The 18,564-nt window shown below is 42.9% G+C and overlaps 1 protein-coding gene across 1 annotated transcript in view; it reads left to right on the top strand.

The window, feature by feature from the left end:
- BRINP1 (BMP/retinoic acid inducible neural specific 1) overlaps window positions 1-18,564 on the top strand; it is an 89,589-nt gene that overhangs the window by 54,358 nt on the left and 16,667 nt on the right. Inside the window, exons 3-5 of the mRNA XM_074891341.1 lie at window positions 7,123-7,313; window positions 12,510-12,679; window positions 13,904-14,009. Of these exons, the coding sequence (XP_074747442.1) occupies window positions 7,123-7,313; window positions 12,510-12,679; window positions 13,904-14,009 (467 nt within the window). The remainder of the gene's footprint in view (window positions 1-7,122; window positions 7,314-12,509; window positions 12,680-13,903; window positions 14,010-18,564) is intronic.

Here is an 18,564-nt window from a genome sequence, read left to right as displayed (position 1 = left end):
TGAAAGGGAATTGTAGCAGCTGACTCGGGAGAAATATGGGAACAGATCAATAGATGACAGATGAAGGCAGCTGGTGAGTTTACTCTGTGTTGAAGAAGTCTAGAAGTTACTATGTGTTATCTGAGGATGCATAAACATGTAACTTGGAGGTGACCCCATTCAGCTGAAGGGGTAGTAACCTGCTCTGTTTGCTTGTGATTGCCTGATTGCAATGGTAGCTATGTTTAGATTTGAAGTCAGAGCTAGGAATCATAGCCACGTCCTGACCATGGTCAAATCTAATAATTTAATAATAAGCAAACTTAGTAATGATCAAATTTAATGACCTATCTTTTAACTTGTACTTACCTATGCTGAATCACTCTTCTTTGACTCTCTAGTAATAAATTTATTCCAGCTTCATCTTTTTTTAAACAAATCGATCTTTTCAGTGCCCAACAATTACATGTTGCCTCCTAAGAGACCCAAGTGTAGTCCCATCCTAAGAGAGAACACAAGACTCAGTCATGTCTGTCTGATTGGTTTTTAATTTGGTACTGGAACAATCTGTTTACCAAGGCGCTTTCAAGGTTGCATGAAATCCACCTATCTTTGAAGCAATTTTCTTTCTTTTTCCTTCTTGAAAACTTCATGTCATTCTGGACCTATTAGTTACCTTCCTCTCCTTCTACAAAAAAGTTTTCAACCCTTGGAACAATTAAATATTTTTAAGAAGAATATCAGAGAGATGAAAACAAAACTCTGTTTGTAACAGGAAAATCCAACAGGCTAAATAATTACCCAGGAAAGGGGAAGCAGTTGAGGTTTCAGATACCTCAGCCAACACCAAACACACGGTCAAAGTATAGACCAAGTTAAAAACAACAGAAGATCTTCCATCGTCCTGTGGAGACAGGTGAAGCAGTAAGTAGTCCAACAGCGTTGTTTTATTTCTGCCATATGATTCTGCTGAATCATCCAAACACTGACGGTCTTCTCCTTGGGTTCAGTCCTACCCAGGTAAATGCCCTTATAGGAATAAAACTCCTGCAGACACCACAGCATTTATCAATAGATCAATAGTCAATTTATTTATCTAATTCACCTGCCAGCTGTCATACGTGAGCCTGTCTGCTTGCCTGGTTGTTATGCAAAATGCTGTCAGACTTTCAGCTTAAGTGATTTCTTTTTCATACTTTCATGGAATTAGGTTTTTGTATTTTTTTATTCTCTTTTGTGACAGAGCTTCATCCTCTCTCTAATTTGGAACTAGTTTGAATCTATGGAGTGGAGTTTTCTTAAATAGATTAGGGGGGATGAGTGCCAAACCCTCACAGGAAACTCATTCTTGTAGGTCCTTTGAAAAGCTCAGCTTTGAAGACTGACTTCTTCATGCTGGCCTAGATAGAGAAGAGGCCAAGCTGCAGAGGAAACTGCTAAAGGAATATTGCACTGCTCAGCCTGGGGCTGTCTGGCATTTTGAGGGCACAGACTAGAAATAAAACGTCACTGACCCCACCGTAATCACAGATACCCTGTACAGACTCATATTAAGCCAGATCTGGCAGTAGAAGATAAGCATTATAGTGCTGTTGTTATGCTCGTATCCTGCCCCCGTGGCATTGTTTGCAGTCAAGGGCTCACACTAACCTGGAAGAGCTATCGCCCTGGCGACTGCAGATAAACGTGACTTTGTACAGCCCATGACTGGGACAATTAGGCTGAGAAAAGGAAAGACAAAACAAAAACCCCAAACCAACAGCTCTGTTGTAGGAGCATCTGGGAGGATTCTGGAAGACTTTGGGCTAAGCTCCTGATGCTAAGACAAAACTTGTTTTTTACCTGAGCAAGACCTAAAATCTGCCTGTTTTGGTTCACACTCATTCTAACAGCTAATAACACTTGTCTGCAGCATACATAGGGGTGTCCAAAAACATCTGTCTTAATGATTGTGAGGTGTTTAGGTGAAAACAAGGGGCAAAGATATGTCTAGGCACATGCCATTGTGCGTACACCAAAATCCAGGAGAGAAGAAGGCTCTAGGAGTTCTCTGTCTCTGCCTGGGGATCCCACTGACATCAGAGACTCAATAATGTGTGCAGTATGCCGGGTAGAGGACATTAAGCAACGTTTGCATCTTGCTGTTACTGAAGAGGGTGCCACCTTTTGAAAGGCTCTGTCTGCTCATCACCTATGGGAGCAGTTGATGGCTTTTGAGCTATGATCTATAAAAAAGATAAAGAACTGCTGAACAGAAAGGAGCTGGTGCCTTCTCTTTGCCCAGTTTCCAGGGAGTGATGGGGCTGGTCCTGTTTGCCAAACGTGCGCTGTGAGTGGGATGTGCTAACTGCCCTGAAGGCAATATATCCTGCAGCAGGAGGTGTTGGGGTGTTCTAGTTAGCATGACAGTTAGAGGCTTTGTTCAGTGTCTTCCTGCTCTGCTTCTTTTCCTTTTTCAAAGAGACTGTCTCAACCGTTGTTTAATGCATTTAATTTCTTTTTGGTTTCCAGCGCCAGCCCCCGAGGTCTGTACTGAACTTGTTTCTTCACTTGTGTCCTTTGGTGGCCTTGGCCATTTGAAGATGGGGAATTTAATTTGCTCTGATGGCCTCTCTCTTTCAGACTTCCCTCCCTGGGTAGAGATGCTCAAGACCTTGGATTCTGCTAGCCTCTCTGCTGGTGCAGTGGGGGGTCTGGGTGATATACCCACTTCAGGCTTTTGAATTTTCCTCCCTCCTCCATATTTTTCCCCCTTTTTTCTGTTTCCCTGGAGGGGTCATAGTGCTAATGAGCACTGAGACATCCTTAGTGGCTCCCTCGGTCTCTGACATGCATGGCCTTGATGGCGAGCTCATTAACACAAGCTCTGAAGGGGCAAATATTTTTCTCAGATATAGACATATACAAATAAAATGTATCTCCTTACTGTGACAGAGAGGAAGGCCTGAACTATGTGTATTTGCCTCCCTCAGGCAGTATTTCATCCCTCTATTTCCTCTCGTCTCCCTTCCCCCCGCTTCCTACCCCTTCAGCCATTAGAAGAGTAGGCTCTTCAGTGCTTTCACCAGACATTAGAGTGCAGATTCCCCTCCGCTGACCTGGCAGGCATTTTCCTGGGTACGCTCCACATTAGCATGGGCTGTCTACACCGGCGAGACATTAGAGCATAGACAAGTGCCTCTCCCCCCACTACTCAGACGTTAGGTCATAGTTTCTCCTTATCCCATCTCTGCATCAGGGATACAGACTCTTCCTCCTCCTTGCTAAGAGGTTTATCATCTTTCCAAAGCCCTTAAAAGCTTCCCCACTGGCAGAAGTTCAAGTCCTTGCTAGGGATTTCCCCTGAGGGTCAGAATACTCTGTACTAATCTAACTGTATCATGGGGTGCCATCATAATCCTGGTCAAGTCTTTGCAACTTCTTCAACTGGAAAATGAGCAAGGAACAGTGCAATATTTCTCTTTTATAAAGTGCCTTGAGACCTGTAGAGGCCTCACCTGTGCTTTCCAGTCAGTGGCATTGAGACTGTGGTGTCACTGATGGTTCTGAGAAGCGATGATCTGTGAAATGGCATCTGAGTGATTTCTGGGAGGAATGATTTCACTGCCCTTTTGCACACATCATCCATGAATCCAAGGCCTTGGTAGATCCTCCAAAGATTCACAGATTCAAGGATTCAGTGATGACAAACACGAGAGCATGCTTACCTAGCCCAGTGCCATGGATTCAGTTTTGGTCAATAGCAGCTGCTTTGGCAAAAAAATGCAAGTAAGTAGCACTGAAAGCTAATAGAAAACTTGTTCATGGGGGTGCTTCTTCACAGACTTAAGGAGTTACAGGTTGGATCATTGCCTAAGGCCAGAGCTATACTGTTCCCTGCAAAGATCTCTTTATCACCTCAATAATAATAAATGATTTCATTATCCATATCCATTAATGTTAAGTCTGTTTTCCGAAATTGTATCATAATCTTGGCCTCGGGTGCATCTTACAGCACAGAGTTCTACGGGTTGCATGGCAGACTGCTAGTATTTAGGGGACTGCTTTCAATGTAAAATATTCTGGAACTGGGAAAGCCAAGTTTAAGATGTATTTGTGGTCACTAATCAGGAAGCTTAATAATACCATATCATTTGCTTGACCATTCCCAACCAATCAACAGCACCCAAAGAAAGAATACAGCCAAACTCTATGCAAAACCTTAAAGAAAAAAGGCAAGCTTAAAAAATGTCACTAAGTAAATTCAAATAATGCATAAATTAGAGGGAATTGTAACTGGCTCATGGATATTCTATGAGCAGAAGATAAACATCTAAGTTAGTTGCATAAATTATTCATCATAACGTATTTGCTCAGCTTTTCTCATCAGCTGTGGAAGCCACACATCCAAGCATTTGGAGAGTATAATAGAACTGGGCTTTTACCTCAATGATATGCCCTAGGAGTAGGAAGCCCTGGGGAGGGATGTCATGCATAAGAACTGAGTGGAAAAGTCTCCTTCACTGTGATTTTTTAGATGTGGCTTATTCCAAGGGCTTGTCTACTGTGTGAATGGCAACTGGAATTGTCCCTTGGCATCAGGCAAGGCTGAGGATATGGCAATAATTTCTTCTAAACTCCTCCTTTTGCCTCCTGACAGTGGTGTCATGAGATGATGTTGGAGCTGATGTAAAAAATGAACCCAGTTTCCCTTTGAACACACTGTTTACTGAATTTTACTTCTCTGTTCCTACCTTCTTCCATCTTTATTGCCCACTGCTTTCCACTCCATGATCCTATTGTAACTGTGCCCTGTCCATCTCCACACACTGACTGAATGGAGACACTCCCAGGGTTTGGGTGCTGATATATCAACAGGGCCCTAATTGATCAGTTGCATGTTTCAGCTCTACGGACTTTGCTTTGGACTTGACAGTAACAAAAGCAAACTCTCTGTGCTTTGTTGGGGAACATGAAGCATTCCCCCAGCCCTTTCTGAAAGCATGCTGGCTCTGGAGGGCTCTAGTCACTCCTGACTTTATTGATAATGCTTGCAGGAAGCAGTAATCTCAGAGCAAAAGTGTGCTTGAGTTTTTCAGGAAGTAATAACTGTCTCTTTGGAGAGGAAGCACAGATGGCATTATTTCTGTGCTTGCTAGTTATGATCTTTATAATAGGAACATGGGAACCTCTATTTATTATAAAACCTTGCCTGCCTTTTAGCATCCAGATCTGCATCTTCTCATGCAGCGTAGGTGCTGAAGGGACCATTCCTTCTTCATGCAAAGGGGATTGCCTTGTATAGGGAGGCCTGGGACTGCAACTCTAATCAGTAGTGATTAGAGCAACCTCTCTGTGTAGTGTCAGAGAGAAGCTAATTGCCTTTTAAGGTTTCACCTGTTATTAAAATCAACTGTGGGACCCCCAAACATATCCCTTCCACAGATACTAAGTACTGGGCTTTTACACTATTCTGGGAGCGCAGAGAAAAAAACCTGTATTCTGCAGTGAATACATGGAGGTTGGTAATGTATTCATTATCTGCTGAGAACTTTGGAGCCAATGGCCTATGTTTTCTCCACTCCTGGTATTAAGATCCTGGTGTACGGGGCTTTTTTGGCCTTTTGACAGAGGTTTTTCTAGGAAAGATTGACGTTTCTACTGATTTCAAGGTTTGACACTAATGACTCTTAGGATGTGGTAAGAGGGGTGTTTTGCTTTGGCATTTTTACTTGGCTTGTGAAAGCGTGGGAGCTACAGAAGGGATATTAGCTCAGGTGTAAGGAGATATTTTGAAGTAAAAAGCTGGCACTTTGCTATTTTGATGAATGCAACTGCTGTTAGGCAGCCTGGGGTGTTGTGATGAGGTGCAATCAAAATAAATAATTGTATTAAGAAAAATAACCTAACACACACAAAGTGGACTGGGTGTGGAATCAACCTGGGAAAAAAAAAAGATCTGTTTTGTGATCCTGGATCTGCAACAGACTTAGAGCATCTCCTAAATTTGCCTGCATGTCAGGTTCTCTACCAGCAAAGTGGGATTGCCAGTGCTGGTTGACACACATTGATAGAAAGTGCTGCGTCAGTGCCAGGTATTGTCATTCCTATTATTTAAATGAAATTTTTGTCTTAAACCTGAGTTACAGGAATAAATGAATGAAAAGTGACAGAGAAGCTTGTGACTTGATTATCTGGGAGATAGCTTAAGATAGTGCAGGTGAGTTGTAGGAGAGTAGTTATATATAATATCCTTTCCTTTTAAGACGGCCTTACTCAATATTTTTCAAAAGACATTAATAGGTTTCTCATCTTTTAGGTGCTCAGCTGGTGATGTATTTCAGAGGCCTGATTTTTAGATCGCAGGTGTGCAAGGTTTTCTCTAGGCATTTCCCTCTGTGTCGTTTCAAAATGGATACCTGCAATAAAGAGCTGCTTTTGCAAACATTAACTTTATTTTTATCCAGTTGCTATCAGTTTAAAAGAAGGGATTTGAAAATCACTTTATAGGGGGGTTTTTAAAAAAAAAGAAAGAAAAGCAACCAACCTCCATTTTCATCCTGGCCTCTGCTTATAACTGAATCGATCCTTTTAGATGGCTTATCAAATGTATTGTTTTCAAAATGATCTTTTGCTGCACTCCTGGTGCTGAAAGATTAAGATGTTTGGAAAAAGTGTGTTTCCTTCAGCCTTGCTTTGCAAAATCATGCCAGGAAGTCTTGTGGACACAGGGATATAGAAATGATCAGACTGGTCTAGATCTACAGTCTGTCTGACTGACCAGCTCTTTTTCTGACAGAAATCAGAATTTGCTGCTTTATGGAGAGGTGTAAGACCGCAAAATGTGTGAGGGTGAAAGGACCAGCCTGCTTTCTTTGTAGAAAAATTCAGCCCTCTGCCAAACATCCCTGGAGACTCTGAGGCTAACTCCTCATCGCCCCAGCCCCTGATCCTCAAAGTGTGTTGTTACTGTGCAGTAATGTCTTGCTTTTCCTCTCCTCCCCCTTCCCCTCTGTCTAGCTTTGTGGCCTCACGTGTGTATCCATGTGGGGATGTCCAACAGGATTGTCCCCTTCTCCATCCTCCTTTCCTGCCATTGGTGGTCCTCCCTGCCTCTCCAGACTCAAAACCTGACCCCTGTTGTGTTTCTGTGTTGTCGCATAGGGAGTTTGCCCGTTGGAAGGTGAGGAACACAGCCATCGAGCGGAGGGACCTGCTCCACAATCCACTGCCCCTGATGCCTGAGTTTCAGAGGAGCATCCGCCTCCTGGGCAGGAGACCCACCACACAGCAGTTCATTGATACCATCATCAAAAAGTACGGCACCCACATCCTCATCTCTGCTACCCTGGGAGGTAGGTGGCAACCTGGGCTGTTTTCTTACACGGGTGTTGGCGGTGGGGTGGTGAAGGCACTGGGCAGCACCTGCAAACCTTGGCCATGCCGCATGGAGACTGGCTGGTAGCACAGAGCCAGGCTGCATCTCCCCCAGCCAAAGCCCGTCAGATGGTGTGAAAATCCCCAGAGTACGAATAGCCTTTGCAAATGAATTCATGGCGCAATGCGTGTGAGTTCAGCATCTGTGATACGTGTGCACCTGTGCTCCTCCGACAATGGCGTCTGTGTGCTGGTGTGTATCAAGATAAACACGCTTCATTTAGCCGGGGAGCCTGTCTGTCATTCCTGCCCCTCTGTCCTTAAACTGACAGTAGAATGTGTTGATCCCTCTGTTTTTTTCAGAATGAAGCCAAATGCAGGGAGAAAAGCAGCCTTTCTTGATGGAACTGGAGGAATTTTAAAAAGCTCCCGGAAAAGGGAGTTCAAGGAGTTGGTCAGGGAGTGTGTGCAGCAGGGAAAGAGACGGCCAGAAAGGCCTGTGCTGAATGCATAAGTGAAAGCAGTAACATGGAGTAGACTTCTGAAAAAAACAATAGTTAAGTAAAGTTCAAAATAAATAGGCAAGGACAGCAGAGAAGTTTGCATGTGCAAGCAGGGTGTGTCGGTGATGACATAAGACAGAGTGCTGTAGGGCCATTAACACATGAGCATGCACGGCTGTTGGTGCTGCATAAACACTTCAAGTACTGACTGTTAAAAACAGGAGGGGTGAAAATCAGCTCCTCTTGATATTTGCTGCTGACTTGTTTTTTTTTCTCTCTCTTGTACTTTTTTTGCCATTCTTTATCCCTTTCGGGTGTATATTTAAATGCCTTTTTTTGAGAACTACTATCTGTAAGAGCGATTCTGCAGCGGTCAAGGGTCTTAATTCTAGTACAAAATTTGTGGCTGTTGCTTCTTCTAATGTACCTGACTTCCAGCCTTGCCGCACTGTGAAGTTTGCAGTGAACTTTGAGGAATTTCTGGCCATCTGTCTGTTCCCAAAGCATTCTGCAGACACTGGGATGAGACAGAGATGAGATTAGATGTGTGCATATGATTCATGCACAAATTAGGTGGTAGGTAAATTGGCTCAGATCCATTGAAGTCAAATGGCCTCTCGTATGGCAAACGTCCTTCAAAGATCCTCAAGCTGCTCTTCCAGTCCAAGCACTCAAACCATCCACTCCATCAGCAAGAAATGTGAAAGTGGGTTTCCATGCACTGAAGAATACAAGTGATTGCCTTAATGAAGTCTGCGTAAAGATAAACTCATTTTTATTGAGAAAATTGCTTTTCAGGGCCATATTTCACAGAGCCCAAGCCAGCCAAGTAAGAATCCAGTAAAGTGTTGAGAACTGGTTTAGTGGGTTTACTTTTCTTCCCATTGACATGCCTTTTTCTTCTTTCCACTCACATCCATGGGTATTCAAAATAAGAAAGACCTTTGATGGTAAAATATATTTTTAATTTTGCCTGGGTGAGGTTGTGAATTATTCACAGGGGCTTGTTTCTTCTCCTGATTTTTACAACACAACAAATTTAAATATGCAGAGACTTGTAACAAGAACTGGTGTTGGAGAGGAGTGCTAAATGCTCCATCAGCCCAGAGCATGGTGAGCAATGGTAGGGGAGAAAAGAAGGATTTATCTTGGCAATGGCAGTCCCAGAGAAAATGTAGATGAAGCTGGGCATGCATTATGCAAGGAGGACACACTCTAATCACAGTCTGTGGGCTAAACAAGACCACTGGGATATAAAACCAGACATGTCCTGGCACCCTTGCTTTCCCAAGACCTATGTCTCCTCAGAAAAGTTACAAGAATTCTGCTTTGGATTACAGTTATTTGTAACTTAGCCTGATGTCTTATTAAGTTGCAAACGAGTGACAAACACACAGGAAATTGTCTTGCTTTTAAATGCCAGCTGTTGCATGGACCCCAGGAGGCTGGGTGATGGATCAGGCCAGCCCACCTGAATACAGCAGCTATTTTCACACCTGGCCACATGAGGAACGGCTCTGATGCCTTTCAACCTAGAGAGCAGCCAGGTTCCCCTGGAGCCTAATAAAAAACCAGCTCTGCTCCAGTTTTGTTCTGACAAAGGGATTGGTGAAGGGTCATTTTGAGGGCATCCATGCTCCGGGATGGAGCACACAGAGCTAAAAGCCAATTTGCAGGGAAAGCCCTGAAGGAAAGACAACTTTGAACATAGCATCCGCTTAATAAACGAGAAATTAAGACTTAATAATGCAGCAAAAGTCTATTAACCTCTCTTGATCTAAGGGTTGCTTTCTCATGCGCACTCTCCATGGGGATACTGTGCTTTTCCAGGCCTGCACACATGTATACAGAATAGATTTTCAGCAACATTATTTCTGCTCAGCCCTTTTCACTCCTACGGACAGTATCTGTCCCTCAGGAGAAGCATCAAATATCCTGGGCTTTGCTTTCCTGGTTTTTTCTTCTTCCTCCCAGTGGAGGGGTCCAAACACCTCAGGGAGGAAAAATGACAGCTTTTGTGGGGAAATCGCTGATCTCCGCTACCCTAGAGCACAGGTTTCTCCTGTCTGATGTCTAGGAGCTGTCTCAACTGCTCATTGTCTGCTCTGTGTTGTCTGGGGACTAAAAGCTAATGGTGAATCTCCTGGTGATCTGAAACCAGTGTTGTTGCCTGATGAAATTCGGCCCATGTTTTCTGGTTGCTCTCTGTCCAAGGGATCTCCAATATCAACATTCCTCTACTAAAATTAACTTGTCTGGACTGAAAGATCCTGATTTTTTCACCTTGGCTATTAAAAGAAGGCATGATATTTTTCCAGAAAAAGCTGTTTTTTCCAGTTACTGATGGAATTGAGGAAGGGTTGATACCTGAATCCCACAGGTTCCTCTGAGAATCGCAGCTAAGGGGAGAATTATCCCTGGTCTTCCCTCTCCTTTCACAGCCTCATGAAATGGAGGGAAAGCATCATTAATGTCTGCTGCATCTCCATGCAGGTAAATACTTCCATTACATGAGACACACAAAACTTTCGGCTCAAAATACACCACTTTCGCACCAATCCAGCCTATCTTCCCCCAGGCCTTTTGGCTAACTTCCATGCAGGCACCTTTTTGGTGACAAAAGAGTTGCCTCATGAAAAGTCACAAAGTCTGACCTTCCTTCAGATCTCCCTGTAAGACTCGCCTCAAAGATGAAACTTGAAAATGCATTGACAGCAGCCAGGCATCTGGTGTGCGTAGACTGCTGTTCCTCACACTAATCACAGTCATCTTATTACCTTGTGCTTCGCCGGCTGTTTGTTGTATACCCCTGTTGTGTTTCATCAGATACATGGGGTTTAAATCCTCTGGGACAAGAACCATCTTTCTGCTGTTTGTGTGGATGGAGTCTGATGTGACAGAGCCTTCATCCCTGCCAAGGTCTCCTCACACCGCCCAACACATAATAATGTTAATGGTGATAAAGGACATCAAAGCTGGTCATTTTCCAGGGAAAGTGTTTTTGTGAGAAGTAACAATGATGATAGTGTTACTACTACAACTTTGATTGTGGTCAAAGGATAGCATGTTATTTTTAACAAAATATTAAAGAGAGAGTTTTACATGCCAAACTTTTCTACTTAGCTCCTGTGAAGCCAATTAAAAGATTTCAACTGATCGATTCTTTTGATGAAAGGTATCTTCTTTACACTAAAAATTTCCATTTTTCATCTCAAAGCCAAAGGCTCAATCTTCAACATACCAATCGCTTGAAAAACTGAAAACTAATAAAATATTTTGATTTTCAGCCAGAATATTTTTGGTTTCTTTTCAGGCATTTGGCTTCCAGATAAAAGCTGGAAAATTTCCAGGGAAAGCAAGGGGGAGGGCTTACTGTGGTTTGTTTTTTTTTTTTTGCATGTATGCAGTAAAAGAAATGATTTGGACAAATCAAACTATTTCAGCTAATACGAATTTTTAAGAAAAGTAAGTGCTTGTTCTCTTAAAAAAACAAAAAGACAAAAATGCTGAAGAGCAAAATATTTCTTGGCCTAAAAAGTGGTGATGCATTTTTTTGACCATGCTATCATTGCCAGAGGCAATGAATTCATCAGTGGTTCATCTATCAAATCAGAACAAGTACCATTCTTCTCATTAAAAGAGCTATGTAGAAATGGCACATTCCTACCCTAGGTATCTATTATCTTCATTTATTAAAATCAGAACTTCAAATGTTAAGAATGCAGGATGGTATTCTACCTTTTTACCCCTATAACGCCAGCCTTATGTTAAGAATGAACTGGATTTTAATCTGGCTCATACAGCACAAATGGAACTTTTAGGTAAATATTACTTCTCAGCTTTGTGTCCTTTTCATATATCTTTTGTTAGATTCAGGTTTCCGCTGATGTTTAGGAAGTTTGGTGCTGTCGGGTCTTAACTGCTTCACTCCTAGATTCTCTGTGATGACTGTCTCAAAATGACCTGTTGTCCCTTATCTTTCACAATATTTTTCACTCTCCACTTAAAATCACTGAATGAGACTCTAGGAGAGGAGGAGAAAAAAAAAAGTAGAAAGGGTGGCTGGTTTAACTTAACTTTCTCATTTGCTCTTTCCTGTGATTGCTCTCCTTCACTCAGCCCCCTGCCCTTGCTGTTTTGCATGGTAACCAGAAGCTGAAGAGGTACAACTAGCATTTGTTTGTTCCCTGTACCCACCTACGTACCTGTGTCCTATTTGCAACTTAAATCATAATTTGTTCCTTCTAGAAACCAGGTCAGAGAGAATTGTTTAAAAGTGGCATCTTCTCCAGTCAGGTGTGTATTGTTCCAGAGGCACTGCTCACAGAGAAGAGTGTTCCTCAAGAGGGACAAATGGTCTGAATTCTTTCCAACAGTTGTGGTAAAGCTATGCTGGCTAATAAACATCCAAAATGTTATCTACTCCATTTAGTGGAGCTGATCTACAAGTGTGGTGGACCTGTCCTTTCTGGCTGAACAGAGAAGGAGGCTCCTATACACTACACTGAGGTTCCAATACTGGTGAGGAAGGGTGGGTTCATTTAAGAGTGCTTTAGGTGTTGGTCTTTTCTTTCTTTAGGTGCAACATGTGACATCATGTGTTCCTGTTCAGATGACCCTTTATGGCAGCCTCCTGGGCCTTACTGAAATCTCCTTTTCTTTCTGCTGCAGGAGAGGAGGCCTTGACCATGTACATGGACAAAAGCCGCCTTGACAGAAAGTCAGGAAACGCTACCCAGAGCGTTGAAGCATTGCACCAGCTTGCTTCCTCCTACTTTGTAGACCGTGATGGCACCATGAGGAGACTCCATGAGATCCAGATCTCTACCGGAGCAATCAAGGTACTGTATCTTGCCTTGGGAAGAGAAAGAAGATTGTGAGTCCATACCAGTACTGTAGGGATATGGGGCAGGACTTTGCCAGTGTGATGTCTTTTTGATCACAAGTTGTTTTGTTCCCACACTCTTTTCCCACAGTAAATTGTTCTCTTATGGACCTTACTGAAGAATTGATTTCCCCAGGGCCAGTAATATCTGGAAAGAGGTGGGCATTCAGTGTGATGGTTATGTAGGATAGGAGACTCCCACTGTGTGTGGCAGTGACCTCTGGAAGGGAGAGGGGACAGATAATGCAGATCAGCAATGCAGGTTTTGGAAGGGAAAGGCAGGTCTGTGAAATGGGCAACCCCATGCAACGCAGAAGTATTTTCCTCTTGTGGGTGTAAGACTGCTAAACATCCCTCAGATGAATTTAGTACAAGAAAAGGTGAAAAACTCAGTGTGGCATTACTGAGGCATCTGGAATGAAATGGACTGAGAGACAGCTTGGGAGTTGCAGCAGGAAGGAAGGGGAGTTTCTCAGAGCGTACAGAATAGGGAAAATGGCTCTGCAGACAAAGGCTGCCTTCTCTGAAAGCAATCATCCTATACTGGGGAGGGATTTTATTGTTGCAGAGTTCACTCCAGGGAAGGTGATGTGGATGGAGTCATCATTGTTAGCCATTTCTGAAAGGTTTCAGCTCTTGTTATTGTTCTGTGGTGTCTCATGGCTGAGTCTGTTCCCTTCTGGATGGGAAATCGAATTGAGATATTGAAACAGTGACAGCAGATAATCGCCCTTTGTGAATTCAGGAAGAGCAGCTCTCCTCCATGGCTGAAACCAACAGCAACAACCACAGCAACAGCACTGCAGGTCATCTGTGCCTCCATCTATCCTCAGCACAAGGATGGTATGCACATATGTTGTGGGAGCACTAAGCACCATTGTGGGCTGGCAATCCATCTCTGTATCTTGCTTTCCAGTAAGAGAAGCCAGGGAATAATTCCTCTACTGGCTTCTGATGTTCTCCAGTGATCCTCTATGAAGAAACATCAATCTTCAGGACCTCACTGTCAAGTTCAGAATAACATGCAGTACCGTAAAGCAAGCAGATACAATTCACTCTGTTTTTTTCAGCTTTTGTGTCACACATTAGTTATGTTTATCCAGTATAGGGCATTTTTTCTCAGTTAAGATGTGATGCTGCAATCAAAGGGAATGCTCTCTCTTTTCTATATCCTCCATAGGTAACAGAAACTCGGACTGGCCCCCTGGGCTGTAACAGCTATGACAATCTGGACTCTGTGAGTTCTGTCCTTCTGCAAAGCACTGAAAGCAAACTCCACCTGCAAGGTAGGGCACAGGAATGAGGGAGATGGTAATACTGAGCATAGAGGGGTGTGTGTGTGTGTGTGTGTGTGTGTGTGTGAAATGAAAGAGGGGTGGCCTTTTTTCTAGCCTTTTCGCCTCCTCTGTTTGCTGTGATTGCCTTCACCATAAGTTCCCTGAAGCAGGACCAGTGGCTTCTGGTGGTTTCATATGAAGCCTTAGCACAGCAGAGCCAGGGTTCAACAGGGACTGAGCTAAAGGCGCAAGGAACTGCAGACTGGACCCCAGTGGGTGCCTCCTGCCATTGAATTTTGATGGACTTCAGTACATTATATGTACACTGATATAAATAAATGTGAACTTTTCCATTATTATTGAAGGGGCATTCTGTCCACGTCTCTCTTTGTCCCTCCCAAATTACTGATTTGCGTAAGAGGTTTACAGATCAGCTTTTGGGACTCTCTAATGACCATAATCTTTGGGAAAAGTCACAGAGGTTTTATTTGGAAGCTAGAAGCCATGGCTTCAGTCCCAGTTGGGGATCTAGTCCAGAAGTCAACATATAGAGGTCATGACTGAATTAATAAATAAATACATGCTGGTTAGCAAGAAGTCAACTTCAGTATAAGGAGGAAATTCACTGGGCGTGTAATTTACTAAGGTTATTCCCAAGTTTTTGACAAAATAAGGAAATGTGGGATTTAATTGCTCATTTGCCCAGATGGTTTTATTTCTGGAATCCTTGTACTTGCACAAATTTTAATTTTTCAGATGAATGGGCTACATTACATCTTCCGCTTTGAGTATAATTTGGCAAGTGCTGTTTTAATCTTGGTTTCACAGAAACTGGGTTTCATTTACTGAGTCATGTTGTGGATATATTATTATTGTTGTTATTATTTGCCTTTAAAAATAATAGGCAGGTTGTTTTCACTATTCCGGTGATTATCTAAATCACTGAGTTCTGGTTCTTACCTAATTAACAATAAACAATTTGAAGCTTTTTATATGCTGTGATGATGGCTGCTGGTAATGAAAACCCAAGGACTGCACATCAGATAACTAGGTAAACAGCTAAATAAGCAGACACATCAGTTTATAGGCAGACAAACTGGTAAGTAGGTAAATCGATATATCTCTATTGGCTATCTGATCCTACAAGAGAAGAGAAAAAGCAAGACACCTGGGAGAGAGAAGGAGGTGGAGGAAGAGGGAAAACTTAGGAGAGAGAGGGACTGTAAGGTGGATGAGGCTGTGATTTCTGATGGGAACAGAGGACCTCAGGGGTCAACCACACATGAGTTTCATGGAGATTCATGGTACCAGTGCAGAGAGAGGCCAGACCCGCGCCAAGGGAGACAGCAAGGGAAGAAAGGAAGGTAAGAACTCTTCCTAACAGAACAAAGTGACCTTTAAAGCTACACCTGAGTGTTTTCTGCCTAATCTGGAGTGTGGTTCTTGGGATAATTACCCAGGATCCTTCCTCTGCTCTGAGAGGCCTCATTAGGAATTAGTCACAGGGCTGCAGGTAATGGATCGTGACTGAGTCTCCTCTGATCTGATTAGCAGTCGAGCATGAGCTGCTGACAGAAATCCATGTTACTACCTTCGTGTCACTCTGGCTCTGAGGCTGGCTCAATAAAAGAGCAACATCTTCGTGACAGGGAGAATTTCTGTTTCTGAACTTGCTTTGTGCTGCCCAGCCCTGAGAGTCGTGGTTTCAAAGATGTGCCCTTTAGGAGATGCAATGGTCAGACCCAGAGCTGAGGTACCTTCATGCCCACATGTAGGGTTTGGGAAGGTCAGCCAGCCTGGAGGTTTAGTGGAGGACCTGGATGCAGGCACAGTGCAGGGTGTCTGGTTCTGCACCTGTGGTTACATGGAATGAAAAGCATCACTAATTTATAAACCAGTGTCCTTGTGGACCCAGCACGCACGTACATCTGTGTCAGATGCCTGCACTAGGATATATACACATTTACTGCAGTAGGTCTCCCTTTGTCCTAGCTCTACCTGGGGGCAGGTTTCCTGTCCTGTGCATGGGGAGGGCTGTGCAGTGATGCAACCTCCCGCACAGGAGTGGGGGGGATCTTGTTAGGGCCCAGGATCTCACAGGTGACTGCGCTTATTTGCACTTAATATCCTCCTGTCCCTGTCACCAGCATGAAAACATCCCGTCACCTGCCTCCGCCTCCCGTGTGGCTGACGCACGAGCTGCCTGTGCTGCCTGGAAAAGGAGTAAGCCAGAGCATGGGAGGGGAAGATGCTTTACAGCAGTCTGGTGGGAAACAGGAATTTGTGTTCCCTGGAATAAAGCCCTAGGCTGAAATTTGAAAATTTGAGTGAAAAAAAAAAATCAACATTTTGAAAAGTTTTGGGAAACTAAATTTCCAGAGACATACCCCTTTGCACATGTGATATGTGTCAATACTGCAACGTGGCACTATTGCAATAAGGTAAAATCTGTATGTGCTATTCTAAACATTTCAACATTAAAAAGGAAATATTGCATATTAGGTAGTTTGTTATATTAAATATGGTAATAGTGTATTAAAGTTTGCATTACAATTAATACTAAAGTCTTTGCTAAGATGGACAGAGCAGTAATGAAAACATAAAATATTTCAGCTTTTCAGCAACAAAATGAGGAAGTATGAAATACATTTAGACCCTTCCCTGTCAAAAGTGCTTTTGGAGTCAACATGCTCTCACAAAATGCTTCAATGAAGCTGCATTTTCAACAGAGAACTCTTCTGTGCAAAATGTTTCAAATAGCTCTAATTTAGAGCTGAGGAAATTTACCTCTTTTAATGCAGAAAACCTTTTATATACAGTCCAAAACCAAACATCTCTCTCTAATAGTTTTTCTAGGTGAATTAAGGACATATTCCCTTGTCAGACACTTCATATTCTGCCTGTAGTTATCTCAGAAAAACCTATACCAAAGCTGTGCTGCTCTTAATTTTTAAAGAGGAACTTCATGCTTTACAGTCTGGCAGAATTCCTTCTTCTGATCAATAAGTTACCTTCAAAACTAAGATATTCTCCCTAACACTCATCACCAGCAAACTTATCTTCTGCATCTATTATCAGCTACTGATGTTGCTGTGGAGCATGAGCCCATTCCTTGTGCACCCTGGCTTGGATTGAGGTGTTCACCCCATGAAAATGGTCCAGTATCTCAGTCTTTAAGACCAGGTTGCCCCCCTGCTTGGCTGCTGACATGAGAAAACACTGAAAGATTAATTTTTTTTTTTTTTTTAACGTTTGCAATATTCAAAGAAATTTCTTGGAGAACAAACCAGCATCTGGGGATGTTTTATTAAGGCTGTGTCTGGCAGCAGGGCTTTCCCAGCTAGCAATGGCTGGCTGAAAGCTGCTCTGTGGGGCTGGTGTGCTGTTACAGTCCTTGGGACTACAGTTTTCCTGCTTTAAAGGTGGCAACAGAAGCACCCAGAGCAGTGGTCTCAACTAGTATGGCCTTACAATCTCACGTCTGTAAAGATTACCTTAAAAATTATTAATCACACCATGCTTTACTGACTGCTGTAATCAACACAATCTCAGTGATATTTAGTCACTGGGTGTGGCATGGAACTACATATGAACGAAGAGGGTCCCAGGATTGAGTGAGATGCTACTGGCCCAGTACTTGTAAAATATCTTGCTAGGATCTGGTCACAAGGATGCTCAATATAAACCCAGAAATATTGATATGAATCTGCCCTTGCGTGGGTATTTTTTTATTTCCATATGTCAAGGTACAAATGTGGAAGCAGGCATGGTTGTATTTCACACTGATTTCTTCCACAAGGAAATTCTTGTCTGGAAGATCTCTGAGTCACGTTTAATCCCTACAGCATGTTTGCAGTTTTAAAGTTATGGCTTTGCGTTTGGTGTATGCACACTCATGTTTTGATAAGTAGCTGGATTTGTGTGTCACCTGTGTTCCTGGTCTAAGCACATATTTGACTATGTGTTGCTTGTTAAATGCTACAATTAACTGCATGGAATCCAGCAGAACTGCTTACCTGATTAAAGTTAAGTATTTATATAAGTGTTTTTTTAATTGGTGCTAAGTGTACAGGGGGTCTGATTACCTCTTAAACATGAGATTATTTCTTACAAGAGGTTATCCTGGAAATGTGTTTTTTAGAAACTATGAGTTCTGTGGACAAAAAGCAAGCATCCACATGAGGCACTCTGCAGTGTAGGATGGGACCATGTTATGTTTCAGAGATTACAGGGTATTCATGTTTCTGCATGTGCTGAGGTACACAATGGATGTCCCTTGCAATGGGAAGTGTTTCCCTGAAACTTTAGTTGCTCTTTCTACCCCTATTCCCTCCAGGAAAAAAAAAAAAAAAAAGCTAGTATCATCTGTAGCTGGGACTAGACAGGTTGTCATCCAAGTTAAAATTCAAAGAGAAAATATGGTGAGCTGAAGATCCTGTGGTCATTTGGGCCTCTTATTCAAAGGCTGAGGCCAGGGCAGATTTCTCCTCCATGAAGCAGAGAGTGGAAAGATTTATTCATGGGACTTGGACCATCAATAAATGAGGTCAACATACACCAAGAA

Source organism: Strix uralensis, chromosome 21 (genome assembly GCF_047716275.1).
Source record: "Strix uralensis isolate ZFMK-TIS-50842 chromosome 21, bStrUra1, whole genome shotgun sequence".
Lineage (NCBI taxonomy): Eukaryota > Metazoa > Chordata > Aves > Strigiformes > Strigidae > Strix > Strix uralensis.
This window is presented reverse-complemented; position numbering and strand designations above follow the sequence as displayed.